Genomic DNA, 21651 nt, shown 5'->3' with positions numbered 1-21651 from the left:
AAAGAAAGAAAGAAAAAAAAGAAAAAGGAAGACAGAAAGAAAGAAAGACAGAAAGAAAGAAAGAAAGGGAAAGGAGAGTCGCTGCCCCCAGTCGGAGTGAGAAGGGTTTGAGACGTCTGAGGGCTCTCCCCGGCTCTGGAACATTCTCTAATGGTGTGGAACGCTGTGGTTCCTGGCTGGCTTCATGTGGAAGCCCCGAGGCTCCTCGCACATCCGCCTCACAGTGGGCCCTCTGTCTGAGAGCCAGCCGGCCGCCACAGCACACACAAACATACGGACACACACACACAAATACACACAAACATATAGACACACACACACAAACACACACAAACATATGGACACGCATACACAAACACATGGACACGCATACACACACAGCACAGACAAACATACAGACACACACACACACAAACGTATAGACACACACACACACACACACACACACACACACACAAACACACAGCTACATACACTCATATCTACACAAACAAACTTTCCCACAAACTGCATAAGTGTGTACGTGCACACTCTCAATGAACTTTCCTACCAGCAGCCACACACACACACCCACACACACACACACACACACACACACACTCTATCTCCTCGCTCACACTACCCTGAACTTTCACAACAACTTCAAAGCAAACCAGATGAGTTCAATGCCTCCGCCAAGGACCAAAAGCCACACGAGTGTCTGGGAGATATCACTTCAACGTTCAAGGTTAATGCCCCAGTCAAGGGTTAAACACACACACACACACACACACACACACACACACACACACACACACACACTTAGACTCTGACACACACACACACACACACACACACACACACACACACACACAAACAAACACACACACACACATAGAGGACACCACGAGAGGGCAGCCTTCTGATAGCGAGCAGTGACTGAGTGGTGATCCTCCACTGGCTGATAGATAACTTATTTCCAGCAGGGGGCCGCTATCGATTGGTCTCGCCATCAATCAATCAGGCAGGGGTGTTGGTGTGGGAGGGAGCTGGGCCTGGAATCCTGCGGACCCCCCCATTACTCAGGTCTCTTCCCAGAGTGAGATGTCCTCCGTCTCAACACGAACAACCACCCCACACACACACCCCCACACATACACACACACACCCCAAAGCAGGCCTGACAAGGGGACGGCCGCAGGCGATCCATCACACCGATGTTCAGACTTAGCCCACTTCTCCAAACACACCTTCCCAGCAGCCCCTGGGCCAGGTAGGCGGGCAGAGCGGGCGCTTAGGATGGCAGATCCAAACCACTCCCTCCTGCATTCAGTAGGAGTATTTTTCCCCCCTCATGTTTCGTCTTAACAGTCACTCCTTCTAGTAATGAAAGTGGCAGGGGGTCAGTGGGATAAAGAAGAGTAATGATTCTCACCCAAACTTGGCTGCGATGTCATACACCTGCTTCTCATGCTGCAGGACCTTCTCACGGTCGCCCTCGAAGAGCAGAGTTGCCACACACAACTGGTGCGGATCAAAGCCCTTAAACTGGGGAGAGGGCACAACGCAGAAGAGAGGCCTTTTATTGGTGCTCTTAAGCTCAATAAAAATGCCAAGACTTCACCCAGAGTTCACCTGGGCTTTTTTTTTTTACGTTACCTTGGTGATGTAGAATTTCTTGAGGCCGTCGAGGAAAGACGTGAACATGGAGGACACCTGAGGCTTCAGTGCGTGACCTGCAGGAACATCAAACACTTTGCTTGAGCGCAAATACACCATCCTCAAAAAAAAACATCGAAAATACAATAAAAGATAATTCTCTTTCGCTCCTAACACACTTGACACCACATATTTCGCCGGCTTCCTCCGGATATCCATACAGGACTAACACGTCAGATGGATTTGGCTGCTAAAACAATGGGAGGAAAATAAATGGCAACATTTGAATAACTTCACAAGTTTTGCGAGGAGAAGCTGAGTGGGGGGGACAGGCCTCATAAATCACCAGGGGCCCTGAAGGGGGAAGTGAGGGTGACACCACAATATCAGTCTTCCTCAACCGCACACCCTGATTTATTCACTATTGAGACACACAGGGGGGAAAAAATGCTTGTGGACGACCAAAAACGTGAGTCCGGTGCGGGTGGGATGGTTATCAATCACACAAACACGCATCCACCTCCATGCACAGAGAGAGAGAGAGAGAGACAGAGAGAGCAAGAGAGAGAGGGAACAGAGAGAGAGAGATAGAGTGAAAAAGAGAGAGCGAGAGAGAGAGAGAGAGAGAGAGAAACAGAGAGAGAGAGAGGAAGAGAGAGAGATACAGCCAGAGGCTGATGCAGACACTTAACCCAGCATTTGTTTTGCTGGCCTCCTCACGTCTTCCCATCGCTTAGCACCCTAATTACTTCCACTTGAGATTCAGTCTTTGAATGTGCAGGTTCCCAGAGGTCCTAGTGATCCACTGCTGCACTTACTGGGTTAAGTTAAGAGAATTGTTACTCAATACTTAAAAGTATTACACATTCATTCTTCAACTCTTAAAAATAGTTCAAATGTACAAAAAAGACCACCTTGGGGACCCTTTAATACGGCTGTATAACAACTACACTCTCCGATTTCATAGAAAGTGAAGATCTTAACCTCAAAGCGTTCCCTCATGCAACATAACCTGCCATCAAAATCAAAGCGCACTTCATGATACACACTTCAATCTCTGACAAAGTGCGTCCGCTAAAACCAGCTTCAGACAGACACATCTTTTTGCCGATTAAGTCATGGGGGGAGGGGGGGGGGGGGTTCTGTGAATGGGACTTAACTTCTTCTGGTTTTAAATGAACAGCCCCTCCTTGTCTATGCAATCGCACAGAGTGAAGTTAGTGGCAGTGTCCCCCTCCGAAGGAGAGGGGATTAATCAGACCCCCTTCCTGTCGGACGCTCGGGGTGATTAAGAAGGGAGGACGGCCATTAATAAAGCGGAGGAGTCGCGGCAGAGCTCGGCCGTCTCGGTTATTAGCGGCGGCGCCCGCTCCATCGCTCGCCTCGCTCGCCTCTCCTCGGCCCGCCTGCTTAATGCTAAGAAGTGCATAGTCTGTGAAAAACGTGGAAATACAGGCGAGATAATGAGCTCCCTGGAGACGCTGGAACTTTCCAGAGATGTCTGGCAAAAGCCTGATGCACCCCGCCAGATTTCTGCGCAAAATAACGCTGTAAAAGCTCCTATATAAAAGGAGGGCTTTAATTGTTGCCAAAGCCATTTTTCATTGTCTCTCTAGCCCCCCCCACCCCGACACCCCCCTTTTCTTGTGTGTTCGACTGCTCAGCCGGTGAAATAATGATCAATTTAACTTTATACTAGACAGCAGAGGGTGATGGACTCCGTAGATAAATGATGTCATGCAAAATTAAACCGCTCTGCATCATAAAAAATACATACCCTTTTAACATTCATGTGGTCATGAGGTGGAGAAGGCTCAAAATAAAAGATATACTTAAATGAAACACACATTATGTGTACTAATGCAACCGTATGCACATATGGTACCAACATTCAGGTTCATTAAAGGTATTTTGGCAAACAATAATGGCTGAGAAAACCAACACACAAGAAAACAGAAGAAAGATGGCAGGAAGCTGTGGAGTGGCTGTTCCTATGCTCACGTGGGAGGGAGATTACATACGCAGATGCACTTTGGCCTGAGCTGGGTGGCCAGCTCTGTACATCAGGTGACAAACTACATCTGCACACGCACACACACGCACACGCACACACACACACACACACACACACACACACACACACACACACACACACACACTCACACACACGCACACCCCAAACTTGGCGAGTCTGCCTCCATCCAGCCCCCTCAGTCAGCTGAAGCGCGAGTGGAAAGCTCTTCTCCATCTCACTGCCGTGTTAATGGCTGTGTCTGCAGTCCCTCGCTGCACCGCCACCGGCCCCTCGGCTCGGCTCCGCTCCAGGGGGTTTGCCCGTGCCACTGAGGCCTCTGGAGAGCCGTGCCTCTGTCACTCAGGGCCAACCGCCGTGCCACCACACCCGAGCCAGGCATGGGTTCCCATGGCAACAGCTGTGACACCAACCCCCATACTGTCCTCCGATGCGCTCCCTCGCTCATGCGCCAGTCCCCCCCCCCCCCCCCCCCCTTCTTCCTGCCGTGGTCCCTCTATTTCAGACAGATTTCATGGAAATAATGTACCACGGCTCATCGTGTCCTGTCCTGTTCTGTTCTGTTTCTTACCCAGACATCACTTGAGGACAGCTTGCAGAGGAACTACATCATTGCAAAGCCAGACTCTAGGCAGACTGTTAATGAATAGGACTGAAACATATGCACTTTCAGAGGTGGCCATGTCAGAAAGAGCCAAATGACTTACCAAACTGAAACTGTTCGTTGTCCATTAGCCTAATGGAGGCCGGTGCACACCTCTGGCAAAAGAAATTAAAAAGAAGAAAGGGAAAAAAGAAAGAAGAATGGGAAAGATCAATAAATGTAAGACACAATGTCTCTTCACATCCAGATCCACATAGTCTTGCAGAGGGCAAAAGGGGAGTCCACAGATCATTATAACACGGCCTGACATCTAACAAACACAATTTACAATATATTTTTTTAAATTTCACCACATGTCCAGTGTTTTGAAGAATCCCAAGCACTATTTCTACTGGGACGGTAGCAACCATCCTATTAAGGAATCAAGATGACTAACACTAATAAAACTACTGGTCTAAACTTCAGGTAAGTATGCTAATAACTACAGGGACACATTAGTATGGGGGCTATGTTGGATGAAATGTAATCCTCTGGAGTGAACGAGGCAAGTTTTGGGGGGGTTACATCTCACCTCTGACTGCAAGATAAACGATCAATACCCTAATTGTGTGCTTGAAAATGATCTCAGTTTATACAGTTGTAATGAGGGCGGGATGTTAAAACATGCACTCGTCGATAAAGATGTTTGAATCAGCACTCAAGCGGCACCTTAGTAACAAGGTCAGATTTACGGAGCCGAGACAAGCAGTCACCACAGACTATTTGCTCATTCGACACACTATTCTGTTTACTGAAGTAACGGGAGCAATATGACTGTGGAACACAGCACCAACCACAAGACCAGTGGCAGTAATGCTGTAATGTAGAACAAATCAAATCCATCTGCAGTTCAGTGGCATTCAAAAAGGATGGGATCTGCTATGTGTGGTCTGCTTCAGAGGCTCAATGCACTATTGGGTGCATCTACTCTTCTGGAGAATGAGCAGAACAAATCTTGTTGGATTAGCCTCACATGAAAGTGCAACCATCATTGGCACACCTCACCTGTTTCGCCACCTCCCTCAGGCAGGCCACACCTTGCTGGAAGTTTGGGAAGACGACAGAGCCGTACTTTTGGTACTCTGGGACTGGCCGGATTTTCATGGTGACCTCGGTCACAACTCCAAGGGTTCCTGTGTGGAGACAGAGAGAGAGAGAGAGAGAGAGAGAGAGAGAGAGAGAGAGAACAGAAGTTGAGCACGCCATGCCACATAAAACTAGCTTACAGTTTTAGAGGTTTCCCAATGGATTCGGAGGCCTCACAGAGTGCGGTGGCTTGGAGGAAATGAAAGGAGCATGTTTTTGGTGACACGACCGATGCACTCGTTCGCCTTAAACCGGGGTTCCTGTAATGTATATGTCTGCCCCCAGCACTCGGCTGGAGACCTGGAGGTGGTTAGGCTACATCTCACCGAGTGATCTGGTTTCGTCTGCCAAGCAGAGCTGCAGATGAGATTTATCGGCATAACAAGGGAGAGGGAACAAACGTGAGCCATATCAAAGGCGTGTTGCGGGCAAGACCATGGCCACCGTTAAAACTTATACAGGGCTTCACGGCGGGAGTCCTGACCCCGGCAGCCATCGGCTGCATCTGCATCTTTGAGGGTCATGTTCTGCGGTCACTTTCACGGGGTGTACGGTTCTCTCTCTCTTATGCCCAGACAAAAAAAGGAGCACGTCTACGGGGAACATTTTCCACTATGTCCACGCCAGAGATGGCTCTGTTCTCTGTTCAAAGGTGTGCTCAGGAACAAAAACAGCCTACATCACTACCAGGATTTTCCATAGCAAATTGTCTTGGGTTTTTTTTCCTTGAAGGAAACTGTTCAGTGTTGCCAGGAACAATCTCTAGGTAGACATCACTCATTTGAATAAAAATAAAAACAAAACTGTCTGGCCCATGACAAAATCCAGTGTCTGTCTCCAAACCCGGGACAGGATGCGGCGATGAAAGATGACAAGCCACATGCCAGCAGCACTGTGGCTGGCGTCGTGTCAGGACGACATGTGAAATATGGAGCGCAAAACGGTCCAGGCCACGTAATAAACATGCCAATGAATCCTGTTTACAGCTCCCCTCTGCACACGGACAAACTGGCTCAATAAAAGAAAGCTCAGAGTCACAGCACAAGGCCCTAATGGTGCTTTCATCTTAACGAGATTACTGTAAATAGTGATAACCTCCGCTGTAAAAGCCCCTTCATAATTCTGCCACCAGTTCATGGTTCTGGACCGAAGAAGTCTAAACGGGAGCCCTCCGTCAGCGTCCTATGCCTCGGCAATTACGGAGTCCATTAAAGCAACAAGAAATCCAGATGTGAGGCTAATGAGCATCTGAATGTTTTATGATTGATGATTCATTTGAGAAAATATCGATCTTCATCAAAGATGCACAGGTTAATTCTGTGAGCAACATTACAGCGGTTTTCGGTAACAGCCGAGCATCGGGGGGAGGAATTTACAACACATTAGTCAACGTGTCGACCGAAATGAAAGTGACAAGCTCAGAGGATAAATTCTCATGGATGCTCATCAACTCGGTGCCGAAGATGCGTGTGACATTTTAAAACGCGAAAATCCAAAACGCAGAGCCATTTGTGTTTGTCTGTTAATTAAGGCGTTCGCCGCTTAGTGGTAGCAGAGAAGCCCAACACAGCCAATCCCATTAGCCACCCCTCCTGTGCATGACGTGCCTGTTAATGAGGCCCGTAATGTGCCTCTGCATGCTGCTCTCCAGTGGCACAGCCCACAACATGGGACTCAGGCACGCACCAGCACACACACAGACACACACACACACACCAACTCACACACACACACACAGAGACACACACACAGAGACACACACACAGAGACACACCACACACCACACACACACACACACACACACACACACACACAGACACACACACACACACACACACACACACACACACTGCTCCCTAGCCAGCACAGTCCAAGACCCTTCTTCTCCACTGTACACAGGCCAGTGGCCTAGAACGCTTACAACAAGGTCAACATACGCCGCAAAACAAACAAACAACATTTAACACCATCCTCCTAGGCACAACTGTGCACTCTGAGACACCAACAGAGCAGAGACAGAGCTTGCAGGTGGGCAGACATGGAGTTAAATCAGTCCAGGGGCCGTGCTCTTTTTCCTGCTTCCTGAGAGTACTTCAGGAGTGTGTGACGCACATACACAACTCTCTGTTGTTGGCTGAAAGAGAAAGGTGAACAGCCTGGCATGAGATACACCCATTTCAGTAGACGGTTCTGTGGGCCCACTTTACGAGCCTGAGCGGCTGTTTCCCATTGCATTAACTCCATAGCCTGAGATAAGATTAGCCTCAGCCAGACATCTGCATTAAAAGAAAGAGGAGCGAGAGTGGTGGTGGTGGTGGTGGTGGTGGGAGAAAGCCTTAGAAAGAACAAACTGATTATCATTGATTATTCCAATCATTCCCTGTGAGCACTCTGCCCGTGGATCGAGGCTGTCCTTTAGTGTTCCAGGCCATTTTTCTCCAAGGTCAGGGGAGATTAAGAGGGGCTAAAACAAACCTATTCCAGTCAATGAGGAGCGGAAAAGGTTGCAGTAATTCTTGATCGCACACAAAAGGCCGCCCACTTGGTATGCAAAGCACGCCGCCATGCCTGGGATGTCAACTTCACTTCTTTTCTTTTTTTTTTCCCCCCAGAGGTGGAGTTCTGAATGGCACCCCGCTGAGAAGAATGAGATATCTAGATGAGACGCGGACCTGTGCCACAGGCCTCCCAGAATGCCATGCTCTCCCTGGGTGAGACGGTGCCACCCACCAGCCTAGGCCACAGATACGCCCAGCATTGAGCCAGGGGCAGAGACCACATGTCTGATGGGCACTAAAGTGGCAGGGTAGTGCTCATGTTGGTGACCTAGGGATCTTCATACTGGATATGGAACTCTTAAAAACAGGAGCTCAAAAGAGACTGTTTAAAGAAGAGTTAACCACTGTACACTTTCAAAGATTATTAAATGTGCACAGCTAATCAACAAGAGTATTAAAACTAACAAAAATGTTTCCTTTTCATTGTGAGACTGTTACAGACTAAACCTTCAGTGTGAACATTCGGTAGTGAAATACATAATGGTTTAAGCTGTGATATGCTAACCTCCTAAATAGACATGCTGATCAGTTAAGTGATCAGGTGTATTGACTTGACTTATACGCACTGATCTTTAAGCTGTGTCAAAAACTGCCACAGCACACCAGTGAGGAGATGAAGGAGGAGCCGGGAGGGAACATGCGGTGCGGGAGCTACGACAAAGCTATTGTGCCCACTCCCTTTCCATTACATCACCGTGGCGTATGCCAGGATCGGCCACAGGCTGCTTTTTATATGAGGCAGTCACACAGACCAGCCAGATAAAGCACTAGCAAAGCCCACCGCTAAAGGGACCTGCAATGAGGGTACTTTAACTTCTCCTTTGAAAAGTTTCACCCCCACTACACTGAAGGACATTCACATGAGATGATTACAGTTAATGAAACATTCGCTTAGTCTCGTTCACAGATGTATTTTGTTTAAGGAAAAGAATAAAGGGGGGGGGGGGGGGGCAGTAATGAGTACAAATGGAGAGAGTTCTGCTTGTGCGGCGCGCGGCGTTGCGGAGCAGATTGCGGCGCTTCGTTATGCGGGTTGCTCCCACAGATGTTTAGGGGGAGCGGTGCCAGCGGTCTCTGCACCCTCGCTGTAGCGGGTAGGGCCCTGGCATATGGCAGGCAGAATTCTCCCCGGGCCTCTGCACAAGGACACAGAGCTGAACAAGGGGGGAGCTGGGGGACGATGTGCCAGCTCGCCCCCGTCTTTGACCTACCACAGAGATTTTTTTCCCCCTTGTTTGTTTGTTTTTTTTATACAGCTGGTATCCTAGTTACTGTTTACCTGACCCTGTGGCAAACTAACCCCAAACTCATCAACAGCCATCGCCACCTCTCTCCCCACACGCCTATGGGCAAACACATATAACTGACATGGGAGACATTCACACACCCACACCTACAGTACCAGTCAAAAGTTTGGACACACCTTTAATTTTTTAGAGAAACGTTTTCTTTACTTTTATTATTTTCTACATTGTAGATTAATACTGAAGACATTTAAACTATAAAATAACACATATGGAATGATTAACTAAACAAAAAAAAGTGTTATCTACCATGTAGAAAAAAACAAAAGTAAAGAAACCACTTCTCTAAAAAATAAGGTGTGTCCAAATTTTTGACTGGTACTGTATGTGTAACACACACATCCGCCCCTGACCAGCGGCGGCCTTACCCTCGGAGCCGAGGATGAAGTGGTGTACGTCGGGTCCGGTGGACATGCGCGGGCCCTGGCAGCTCTTCTCAATCACTCCTCTGGGGGTCACCATCTTTATGTGCACCACCTGCAAGGGGGGGCCACAGGTACATCCAATGAGCACTGAGGGAAGTACAGCACCGGGACAGGACTACAGGTCTCATTATCATGCTACAAGAGGCATGGCTAGAGCATGGCTAAATATATCTATACAGCACTGGCACTGATTTGATCAGTGGTTATGCTACCTGAGAATGGATCCATGGCCATATAAAAATAGCTCAAATGTAATTGTAAGTTGTGAAAGTTGAGTTTCACGTACAGAGACAACATGTAAACTTAAAATACTAAAACATCAATACAGCAAAGAGCCACCGGGTAAACATGTGGTGGAAAGCTGCCATTGTCAAAGACCAGTGTACATCTTTTGACCCTGTCGGAAGACGATGGGTGGTAAGCAGACGATGGGTGGTAACAGGAAGTAATTCTGGTCTCTGATTGGATAAAACCAGTCAGGTGACTGGTTACCACCAATCATCTGCTTACCACCCATCGTCTACCGACAGACCCATCTCTTCGCCACCATCTCAGCCGCACGTAAGGAGTGAAAGGCCGTGTCCCTGGTCTGCTGTGACACATTCACCTACCAGGTCCTCTATGTTTCCATAGATGTTCTTCTTCATGCCGGACGCGCGGGTGGCCACCCAGCCCCCCAACGAGCTGAACTCCATGGAGTCCGGCTCGTGGCCTGTGCAGTAGCCACGCTCGTTGAGCTGGGGAGGAGAAAGCAAACATACCCTAACGTTAACACAAACACACTTGCATTTGTGTCTCTGACATGTTTAGAAGGAGGGATAAATATCAGAAATGTCTAAGTGGGAGTGACAGGACGTCTCCAAATGGTACATGGCTAGCCCACTCGATTGATTATTACATAGATCTCAGGGAAAGGCCATAGCATTGTAACTCTCGTCCTCAGAAGACTGGTCCTGGACTTGCAGGTGTGAGCAAACTACTGATGTGAAGGTTGCTCTCACAGAGACAACTCTTCCAGGTGATGCAGGAATAATTTTACTTTTCTAAAGGAAAAAAAAAAAAGCAGGGCTGTGCTTTTTTTTTTTTATGAACCATCCCTCCCCTACCCAGGAACGGGGGGTGCTTTAATGCCGAGCCATCTGCTCCATCAAATTGGCCCTTTTCTATATGCAGGAGCGTAGTCTGCTTGAGATGCACCGCACGCATTCCTCCACATCAAACAGCAGCTCCTTCGCCATTTTTCTGCATTAGTTTGATGGTGCCATCTGCTCCGAGCCTGTCAGCGCGCCTCAATCTCTACCTTGCTGCGCGGCGTTGCCAGACGTACACCTACCCCCCTACTACACACACACACACACACCACAAATGCCACACCGTTCGTGTCTGGCTCATTGCCGTGGCGAAGCCATAGCACCCGCAGCACAAGGGCAAGCTGCACGGATGCCACCACATGCCCATAGGCCCACCACAGGCCGCTATCAGTGGGATTTACAACTCTGGTAACCCGTGGTAACTGTGACGGAGAAATGTCACTGCGGTTGAGAATGCGCTTCGACTGCCATTCCATGGAGTCCCAGCTCTTGGGTGTCTGGTTGTGTTACGAGTGCTATGGTGCCAGTGGGTGTGCTTGGAACCGTAAAGTGTGGGCACTTACCAGTCTCTCCAAATCCTGTCCGATGATGCCAGCTTCTACGTGGGCAGTTAGATTCTTCTCGTCAATCCACAATATTTGGTTCTGAATGAGGAAAAAAAACAAAAACAATCAAAAAAAGAAAAAGCATGAATAAAACTTGCAGTACTTCATTACAGTTACCAAGAACACAGTTCACATCATTCACTACCGGGGAACGTTTTTTCTTGATTGGGCTCAAATGAAAAGCAGGCCTGCCTGCGTTACATCTGATGTGGGATACATGGAAGTGGGCGTCTCTCCATGACAGCCTCCAAAATTCACTCCAGTCGCCACAGCTTAACGGGTTGAAGCCAGTGAAAGGTCAGGGGGCTGGGTTTCTAGCCATGCAGGAACGTTGCAGTGTGTAATGGGTACACACCGTGAGAGCACAGAGGAGCCTGAAGGTCTTTAATGACACGATATGAAAACATAAGGTTCACGGTGCTGGCTTTTTCCACGAGTGCACATGGTGGTTGCTCAGGAGCCACTGCACGTTCAGGGTGATTGAGAGAGAGAAGGAAAGAAAGAAAGAAAGAGAGAAAGAGAGAAAGAGAGTGAGAGAGAGCGAGAGATAGAGAACGAAAGATTCAAACTCCATTAGACAGATTCCAAAAGGTTAACCTCCTTTTAACATTCAATCCCACAAATCCATGTAAACCCCCGCATCCCCCCGCCCTCCAGCCCCAAGCCCACACCTCCCCTCCTCGTTTAAGTGCTCCTCAAGGCATGGAAGAGCACAGCTTGAGCTCCCCCAGCCCCGGCCATCAATCACCGGGCCGGCTGCAATAAACCGTCCGCCGCTGTCATGCCACAGCCTTTCATGTGAGGGGCGCCCAGCCACATGGCCCGTGACCCCTCGACACAGCGCGCTGGCCACTGGTATTTATATACCCCCAACCGGCACTGGAGGGGGGTGGGGGTCAGGCTGGGAAGTGTGTGTGTGTGTGTGTGGGGGGGGGGTTGAGCAGTGAATGGCAGCTCCTTTAATATATCACCAATCTGTGCACTGTACAGGGACTGCAAGGGAGAGACGTGCCCCGTGTCCAGAAGAGAAAATGTCTTCATCTGTGCTGGAGCTGAGCTGAAGAGTCGCGCCAGCGTCCCGGAGAGCTCTGCGTCGGTGCCAGCAGGCAAGGGAAGACTGCTGAGAGCCAGCGTGCGAAAGAGCAGAGAGACGCGAGAGAGCGCATCGATCAGCCTCGTGCTTAACGTGTGCGTTTTTTAACTACAGGGGATGACTTTGAGTAGTACCAACCAAGGGCCGTGACATCAGTGTGAGGGCCACTGGTTTTTGAGGACCAGAGCAGATGTTGGACACGGGCAATAGGGAAGAAGTCGCCCTAGTCTGAAGAGTACAGTTGCTCTGGCTCTCCACGTTTCCAGAACATTCTTGGGTTCCTCCTGCTTGGAGGCGAGCGTGGAGGGTGATTTAGCGCAGGCTGAGGGGAGGCGGGGCTCCGCCTGCCTCTGGGTTCCAGGGGAGAGAGAGAGGGAGAGGGAGAGCAGACAGGAGCGGTGAAAAACGCAGCTCTGGGGATTTGGCTGAACCGCGCCAGTGAAACACACAGCCCTAGGGGTTGGACTGAAGTCTGAAGACTGAAGTGTGTGTGTGTGTGTGTGTGTGTGTGTGTGTGTGTGTGTGTATGTGTGGGTGTGTGTGTGGGTGTGTGTGTGGGTGTGTGTGAGTGAGTGTGTATGTGTGTGTGTGTGTGTCTGTAGGCCTGGCCATGACTTCCTCCCTGTCTAACTGGGTACCCACCATCTGCGAGGTGTCCAGGGAGACGATGGAGCGCGTCTCCTCCGGGGGGCACTCCAGAGCGCTGGAGACGCTGGTCCCTCCTGCAGGGAGCACAGGCACATTACTGAGCTGAGCACAGACACACCCGACCTGCACACCAGCAGACACACTCACACACACACTACTGAGCCCACACTCACTCACACACTACTGAGGCCACACTCACACACACACTACTGAGCCCACACTCACTCACACACTACTGAGGCCACACTCACACACACACTACTGAGCCCACACTCACACACACTACTGAGCCCACACTCACACACACACTACTGAGCCCACACTCACACACACACTACTGAGCCCACACTCACACACAATACTGAGCCCACACTCACACACTCACTACTGAGCCCACACTCACACACACTACTAGGCCCACTCACACACACACTACTTAGCCAACACACACATGTAAAATGCTTCTCCACATTTGCATCTTTCCAATAAACTCATATATATATAAACTCATAAAGACATGTATGCATGTGCATTCTCCACCAGTACCACAGTCAGACTCGACATGGCCCTTCCTAACCTAGACTTGTCTCTGAATTGTTTCTGATATTATACCTCACTAATATATCTTTGACTGTGCACGGCTCTAAATAAATAAAACAATAGGTTCTTCAAATTAAACTTCAAATTCCTCATTTTGTCCTGCTCGAACCACCACAGCGGTAGACGCAGTAGCAATAGTTTATTGCTTCTCATTAGCACCAAATCCATTGTAACTTACTAATGAAAGACTAATAATAAAAAAACATGCACGCAGATTTTCCATACTCCATTACTTTCAGTTTAACTTTGACTACAGAACACACTCTCTGCATAACAATAAGCACCAGTGTGTGGGTGGATTTTATAACAAGCTTAACAAATTGGCAATGTCAGAAGATCATTTTAGTCTCATAGTGGAAAAAGTACATCTGTTAAGCTAAATACTCACCCCCATATGGCATCAAACAAACATTGTGCTTGCATGCCAACTCCACAATTTTCACTACGTCGTTGTGGCAATCTGTGAGAGCAAATGGCAGTGCATTAACCAATCTTTTTTTTCCTCTCAAACGGTACATACTATGAAAATGATAACAGATGCATTTTGGGGAGAATTATCATAAATTAGTCCAATCACGATCATTTGGGCATCTAAGTGAAAAAAACTAAAGTCCTCTCGGAGGGATCTGAGGAGGGGGCCGGCTGGCAGCCATGCAGCCACTAGAGGACAGGGAGAGGGCGGTGTGTGTATGTGTCGGTGTGTGTGTGTGTGTGCAGGGGGTGGAGAGACTCGAGGGCTCACTGGCCCCGCTGGTTTACACACAGGACACCAAGCCCTGCCCCCTCCCTGAAGAGAGGGAGGGGGGGGAACACCACCCACAGAGGGAACGCACCAATGGGAGAGGACTCCTCCCTCTCCACCCCAACATCTCAAGGATGGGAGAGAGGAGGGTGAGGGGCGCAAATTACATATAGGATCAGAAATATACACAGAGTTTACATACACATAGTTTATATAAGCAGAGTTGTAAGGTCTCACTTCAAATTACATATAGGATCAGAAATATACACAGAGTTTATATACACATAGTTTATATAAGCAGAGTTGTAAGGTCTCACTTCAAATTACATATAGGATCAGAAATATACACAGAGTTTATATACACATAGTTTATATAAGCAGAGTTGTAAGGTCTCACTTCAAATTAGATATAGGATCAGAAATATACACAGAGTTTATATACACATAGTTTATATAAGCAGAGTTGTAAGGTCTCACTTCAAATTACATATAGGATCAGAAATACACAGAATTTTAAAGCCTCTGTCTGAACAAACGGAGGAAGTCAAATTCAGTCATTTGCAAATTCATAGTTGCATCATGCAATAAAAATCAGGTTCTATGTTTACCTGTTTAAACAAAGACAGAAAACCAGGAATCTAATGTCACTAAGGTATGACAGCACATCTATTCTACTGGCCTGTGTCCAGCCAGAGAGAGCAGATGATATTTAACATTCCCCGTGAGGTGCAGGAGCTGGAGAAGGTTAAAGGAGAGGATTCTTTCCAATTTGGTGCTCTATAATGGAAGCGCAGTGATTTGCTGCCCATTTGGGAGCCTGCTAATCAACTCAGAGCCATCAGTCAACACTCATTTGCATGATAAAATAGTGCCGGCCGTAATGCACAGCAAACCAATCTCTTGTGCCGTAACTCACGCCGGCAAGCCTCCACCGCTACTGCGTCTGCGCAGGACTAAACTGCGGAGGATTGGATGTCAGGCACCTCGCCCTCGGATGCTTGTTATTAAGCCACTACTCATACATATTAATACCTCCTCAACCCAAAGATATCCCGCCTACTTAGACACACAGTCACACACACACACACACACACACACACACACACACACACACACACACACACACACACACATAAATACACACACAAATACACACAGACACTACTCTGCACAGATTAAGCCTAGGTTTCACACAGCTACATGCATAACATAATTGTAAATTCCACAATTGCATTGCATTGTGGGTAAGAATAGCTCATGGAGAGTCTCTGCATAAGTTGCTTCGTTGAAGCTGCAACAGCCCACCTTATCCCGTTACGAGTATGCATTTATCCACGGACACACACACACACACACACACACACACACACACTTACTTGGCCACACCACCATGTCAGGGCATCGTCCGTACTGGCCCTCGCGAAGACCAAAGATTTCATGTAAGCAGTGACCTGCACAGAGGACATTAGAGGGACTTCAGCTACTTACTATACACCCATCACATGGAACTGAGTGTACGTACGTGTGTGTGTGTGTGTGTGTATGTGTCGGTGTGTGTGTGTGTGTGTGTGTGTGTGCGTTAGGAACAGTTTGGCCTCACCATGGGAGCGGTACACTCGGTCCTCAGTATCATGGGAGAAGGGGATGTCTGTGGCCTTCAGCTCCTCCACGAAGCTCTCGCTCAGGTTGGGGGGAGGGATGGCGGCGGCGTTGAGAGCGGTCTATGGACAACCACAGGAAGACAGCAGTGAGGTTAGGGGCCGCGAGGGTGCTTGGTGCTTGGCTCAGGGAGTGCTTGGTGCTTGGTGAGTGCTTGGTGCTTGGTGCTTGGTGCTTGGCTCAGGGACTGAGGGAGAGTGCTTGGTGCTTGGCTCAGGGACTGAGGGAGAGGCTTACCGCGGCAGGACTCTTATGTTGCAGGTTGGCTCCAAAGGTCCCCTCAAACCACTCCTTCAAACTGGGCAGGATCAGGCCACTTAACCGATACCTGAGACACACATCACGAGAGGCACATGATCAGCACCACTCTGTCTGCTGTGAATGCTGTGAAACTGGTTGACTTTTTTTGGGGGGGGGCTTTTATGCCTTTATTTGGACAGGACAGTGAGGAGTTGTGGACAAGAAGCGAGGCGGAGAAGACGTGGGGAGAGAATCGGGAGAACGACAGCAAGCCGGAATCGAACCTGTCCCTTCGTGCAATGAAGCCTGTAAATGGGGGGGCTTATCGGCTTGCACCACAGTGCCCCCCCAAACTGGTTGACTTTTAACAACATGGCTTTCGATGCAACCTCTCACAGCAACAGGGATATATGTTCTACAACACTTGGAAAAGAGCTGACTATGGCCAGCGTCCATGTCTTTCATGTGGACGGCACTGTGGTGCATTTGCATGGGGCCAGTGATGGCTGAGATGTCTGCGCCGTCACCCTCAACCTCGGGGACAGAGGACACAGAGGAGGGAAGCCATAGGCTGGGGAGAGTGGCCGCAGAATGCCTTTGTCCAGCCGAGTATGAAGCACGCTCCTGAATGAAAAGGCCTCTGTCCCCGCCAGCACAGAGGAGGGAAGAGAGGGTGTGTCTGTGTGTGTGTGTGTGGCTGAACTGCAAACAATGAGTCACTGAGCATGACAGCAGATGGTATTTCATGCACGTGACCCATAACAACTCTTGCGCTCATGTGTGTGTGTGTTTGTGTGTCCGTGTGTGTGTGTGTGTGTGTGTGTGCGTTCGTGCATGTATGTGTGCGCAGTGAAAGGGTCCGGCGGTGCTCTGCCTGTTACATGGCCGCCGCGGTGCCCGCCAACACACTAGAGGCCCCCCCAGCCTTAGCCTGGCGCAGTTTGGGCCATACATCACCATTACGCACACAACAAGGCCCATCTCTGTCGCTCGCCACCTTCACCGTGCGCGACAGAGATAAAGGTGCGGCAGCGGGAATGGAGAGGTGCCAAAAAAAAGAGCCATCAATTATGGTGCTAGTGCACATTCAGCCTGTGCTTTGTCACCATGGAGCGGAAAACACTGGGCACCCATCTTACTCAGACAAAGATTTAAGACAATAGGTGGCTTTCTTCTCCTTTGGGCCTGTCCATTGTTTTCTTTCTTAAAAAAAAAACTGAAAAAAATCTAACGTATAATCACGCTGCCTGTAATGCATATTTTAATGTGGTAGCGAATGTGCTATTGAATTTAAAAAATACATTTAAAAAAAACATGAAATTGTTTTGTGTCAGAGGACTATGGTATTGATGATTAACAAAAGCAAAAAAAAAGAGAGCCGAGTTTCTAACCTCCCATAACAACAGTGTTTCTCCACCTACTAACTTACATTCTCCCATTTCCCTCCTAGCCTGGCCAACTACAAATGCCAGCCACTAGGTGGCACTAGTGCCCCATGCAGCGATGCTGAAGCGTGCCTGTGTGTGCTGGAGATGTGGGGCTGCTGAGGGCGGACAGGAACGTGAAGGATTTCCCCCATAAACTCAAATAAATCTCAATGAGATGCCGAGAGGAGTCCAAAAGCGCCAGGCTCTGCAGCACGGTGAAGCACCATTTGTGCCACAGCTGCTTGGCTTCTCTGCATAATCCAAACATGAGGTCAAGGGGTTAAATCTGGATTATGACAGTTTAGCAATAAAGTGAGAAGTATGGTTGAGTAATGTGGGATTTAGGGGTTACTTCAGAAGATCTTTGTGTGATGGCAGAATACACACAGATAACAGATATTAAATCTGTGCTGAGTAGAGATATAGAAATGCAGATGTTTGTAGAGCCATGGATCAAACATCACGCATATGGTAACTATATGGATAGCGATGACGGAGGGATGACGGATGCTTACCTCTTGCCTGAGAATTCTGCTTGTCCTTTTTTGTTAAAGAGGAATTTCGAGTCGCTGTATCCCCAACCATTCCATTTCATAATCTCCTGCCTGTGCGTGGAATAGAACGAATTAGGAGTAATACAGTATAAAAAACACAAACACACCCCAAACACATCATTTAGTGAATACTTTATGTTTTATTTAGGTTGAAGCTCAGCATAAGTGAAACTAAATTAAAAACCCTGACACCATACTCTCAGAGGTCGCCAGTATCAGCAGATGACAACACATGATGTGTTTTATGACTCTTGTCTTACATCAGAGGGACTCCCAACCTGTGATATAATGGTGCTGGTCAGAAATCAGTCTGTGTTCTAATGGTGCTGGTCAGAAATCAGTCTGTGTTCTAATGGTGCTGGTCAGAATTCAGTCTGTGTTCTAATGGTGCTGGTCAATAATCAGTCTGTGTTATAATGGTGCTGGTCAGTAATCAGTCTGTGTTATAATGGTGCTGGTCAATAATCAGTCTGTGTTCTAATGGTGCTGGTCAGTAATCAGTCTGTGTTCTAATGGTGCTGGTCAATAATCAGTCTGTGTTATAATGGTGCTGGTCAGTAATCAGTCTGTGTTCTAATGGTGCTGGTCAATAATCAGTCTGTGTTATAATGGTGCTGGTCAGTAATCAGTCTGTGTTATAATGGTGCTGGTCAATAATCAGTCTGTGTTATAATGGTGCTGGTCAGTAATCAGTCTGTGTTATAATGGTGCTGGTCAGAAATCAGTCTGTGTTCTAATTGTGCTGGTCAGTAATCAGTCTGTGTTATAATGGTGCTGGTCAGTAATCAGTCTGTGTTATAATGGTGCTGGTCAGAAATCAGTCTGTGTTCTAATTGTGCTGGTCAGTAATCAGTCTGTGTTATAATGGTGCTTGTCAGTAATCAGTCTGTGTTATAAAGGTGCTGGTCAGAAATCAGTCTGTGTTCTAATTGTGCTGGTCAGTAATCAGTCTGTGTTATAATGGTGCTGGTCAGAAATCAGTCTGTGTTATAATGGTGCTGGTCAGAAATCAGTCTGTTTTAATGGTGACTGTTCCTCAGTAAGGCAAAATGACTGTTCCTCAGTGAGGAAAAATGACTTCAGAGACTAGAGAGCCGTGGGTGTTTCAACGTCTCAAAAGAGAGAAGTAGTGTTGGGGGGGGGGGGGGGGGGGATTCCCAAGGTGTAGTGCACACAAACAACCACCTCTGCATGTTGTCAGGGCAACGCAGGCATAACAACCCCATTCTCACTGGCAAACAACTTCAATTAAAACAGGAAAACTAGCAGGACGTCATGAGCGCACCACTGTTTTCGCCGCAATTAGGCCAGTCACAAGGGGGTTCACACGGCATCATGTGGTCTACAGGCCAAACCTCCTACCGCTCCGTGGTCTCTCAGGGAGGGGGGAGGGGGCATCAGAACAGGGAAATGGATTGGACCACTAAATTCAGAAGACAGCTTAAGATCGTTGGGAAGTGCTAATGCAGCCTGCCATTACATTTTATGATTCAAACACTGACTGACAGGCCCCCATGTTAAATCACTGAGCAAGAGAGGGAGCATGTATGTATGTGTGTGTGAGTGAGTGAAAGAGAGAGAGAGAAAGAGAGAGAGAGAAAATAAAAAAAGAGGACATGTGTGTGTGCATGTGTGTATTTGACAGAAGCATGTCAGCACTATAGGAGATGTAAGTTCAGCTAGACACATATGTCCTTTACATAAGTAATTATGAACTCCACCAGCACTTGCTGACATGCAATCCCCTCAAAGCTCATAAACCGCAGCCTACTTTTCACTCTCAGAGCCATTATACTGTACATAGCATCCTATACACCGACTCATATAGCCACCATATTACTGTAGCATCCTATACACCGACTCATATAGCCTCCATTATACTGTACATAGCATCCTATACACCGTCTCATATAGTCACCATTATACTGTACATAGCATCCTACACACCGACTCATATAGTCACCATTATACTGTACATAGCATCCTATACACCGACTCATATAGCTAACATTATACTGTACATAGCATCCTATACACCGACTCATATAGCTACCATTATACTGTACATAGCATCCTACACACCGACGCACAGGGCCATTATACTGTACATAGCATCCTATACACAGACGCACAGGGCCATTATACTGTACATAGCATCCTATACACGACACACAGGACCATTATACTGTTCATAGCATCCTATACACCGACTCATATAGCCACCATATTACTGTAGCATCCTATACACCGACTCATATAGCCTCCATTATACTGTACATAGCATCCTACACACCGACTCATATAGTCACCATTATACTGTACATAGCATCCTACACACCGACGCACAGGGCCATTATACTGTACATAGCATCCTATACACCGACTCATATAGCTAACATTATACTGTACATAGCATCCTATACACCGACTCATATAGCTACCATTATACTGTACATAGCATCCTACACACCGACGCACAGGGCCATTATACTGTACATAGCATCCTATACACCGACTCATATAGCCACCATTATACTGCACATAGCATCCTATACACCGACTCATATAGCCACCATTATACTGTACATAGCATCCTATACACCGACTCACAGGGCCATTATACTGCACATAGCATCCTATACACCGACTCACAGGGCCATTATACTGTACATAGCATCCTATACACCGACTCATATAGCCACCATTATACTGCACATAGCATTCTATACATCGACACACAGGGCCATTATATTGTACATAGCATCCTACATATCGACACATAGCCATCAGGACCATTATACTGTACATAGCATCCTATACACCAACGCACAGGGCCATTATACTGTACATAGCATCCTATACATCGACACATAGCCACCATAGAATTGTAACCAGCCAGAAGCCAGATAAGGAAAGAAGAGGAGAAGCTCCACACATTCTCAATACACTATGATCCACTGCCAGACACACACAGGCAACACATCACACACACCAACACGTGGGTGGAGCACCACTGTCAGGATGGTAATGAGATTCTTGTGTTTATTACCCCGGCAGCTCCAGAGCTCTGTCTCCATAAGGCAGGGGAGAAATACGGCATATTAAGGACACTGTCACATCCAGGATTGCGTGCAAACTAAATGGCTTGGCAAAACTGGCCAGGCTTGGGGTATTACCACTTAAAATGGTTTTGGAAAGGTCTCTCTGCTTTAAAGTAGCGTCTTAATGTAATTAGGCAACATCTCATTCGAATTTGGGTACATTCCATGCATACAGTAGGAAACCAATATGCATTTCGCTCAAATT

At 47.8% G+C, this 21651-nt stretch overlaps 1 protein-coding gene across 2 annotated transcripts in view; it reads right to left on the bottom strand.

The window, feature by feature from the left end:
• Positions 1–21651, bottom strand: part of agps (alkylglycerone phosphate synthase) — a gene marked incomplete at its 5' end in the record, with an annotated part of 35890 nt that overhangs the window by 11509 nt on the left and 2730 nt on the right. For both annotated transcript variants that reach the window (XM_080839530.1, XM_080839529.1), the window contains 13 exons: positions 1415–1527; positions 1639–1715; positions 4378–4429; positions 5319–5446; positions 9630–9738; positions 10298–10423; positions 11341–11421; positions 13118–13197; positions 14112–14183; positions 15842–15916; positions 16066–16186; positions 16362–16452; positions 18307–18396. In XM_080839530.1, coding sequence (XP_080695656.1) covers positions 1415–1527; positions 1639–1715; positions 4378–4429; positions 5319–5446; positions 9630–9738; positions 10298–10423; positions 11341–11421; positions 13118–13197; positions 14112–14183; positions 15842–15916; positions 16066–16186; positions 16362–16452; positions 18307–18396 — 1215 coding nt within the window. The remainder of the gene's footprint in view (positions 1–1414; positions 1528–1638; positions 1716–4377; positions 4430–5318; positions 5447–9629; positions 9739–10297; positions 10424–11340; positions 11422–13117; positions 13198–14111; positions 14184–15841; positions 15917–16065; positions 16187–16361; positions 16453–18306; positions 18397–21651) is intronic.

Source organism: Sprattus sprattus (genome assembly GCF_963457725.1).
Source record: "Sprattus sprattus genome assembly, chromosome: 5".
Classification (NCBI taxonomy): Eukaryota; Metazoa; Chordata; class Actinopteri; order Clupeiformes; family Clupeidae; genus Sprattus; species Sprattus sprattus.
The sequence above is the reverse complement of the archived record's forward strand: the minus strand, read 5'-3'. Positions and strand labels throughout refer to the sequence as shown.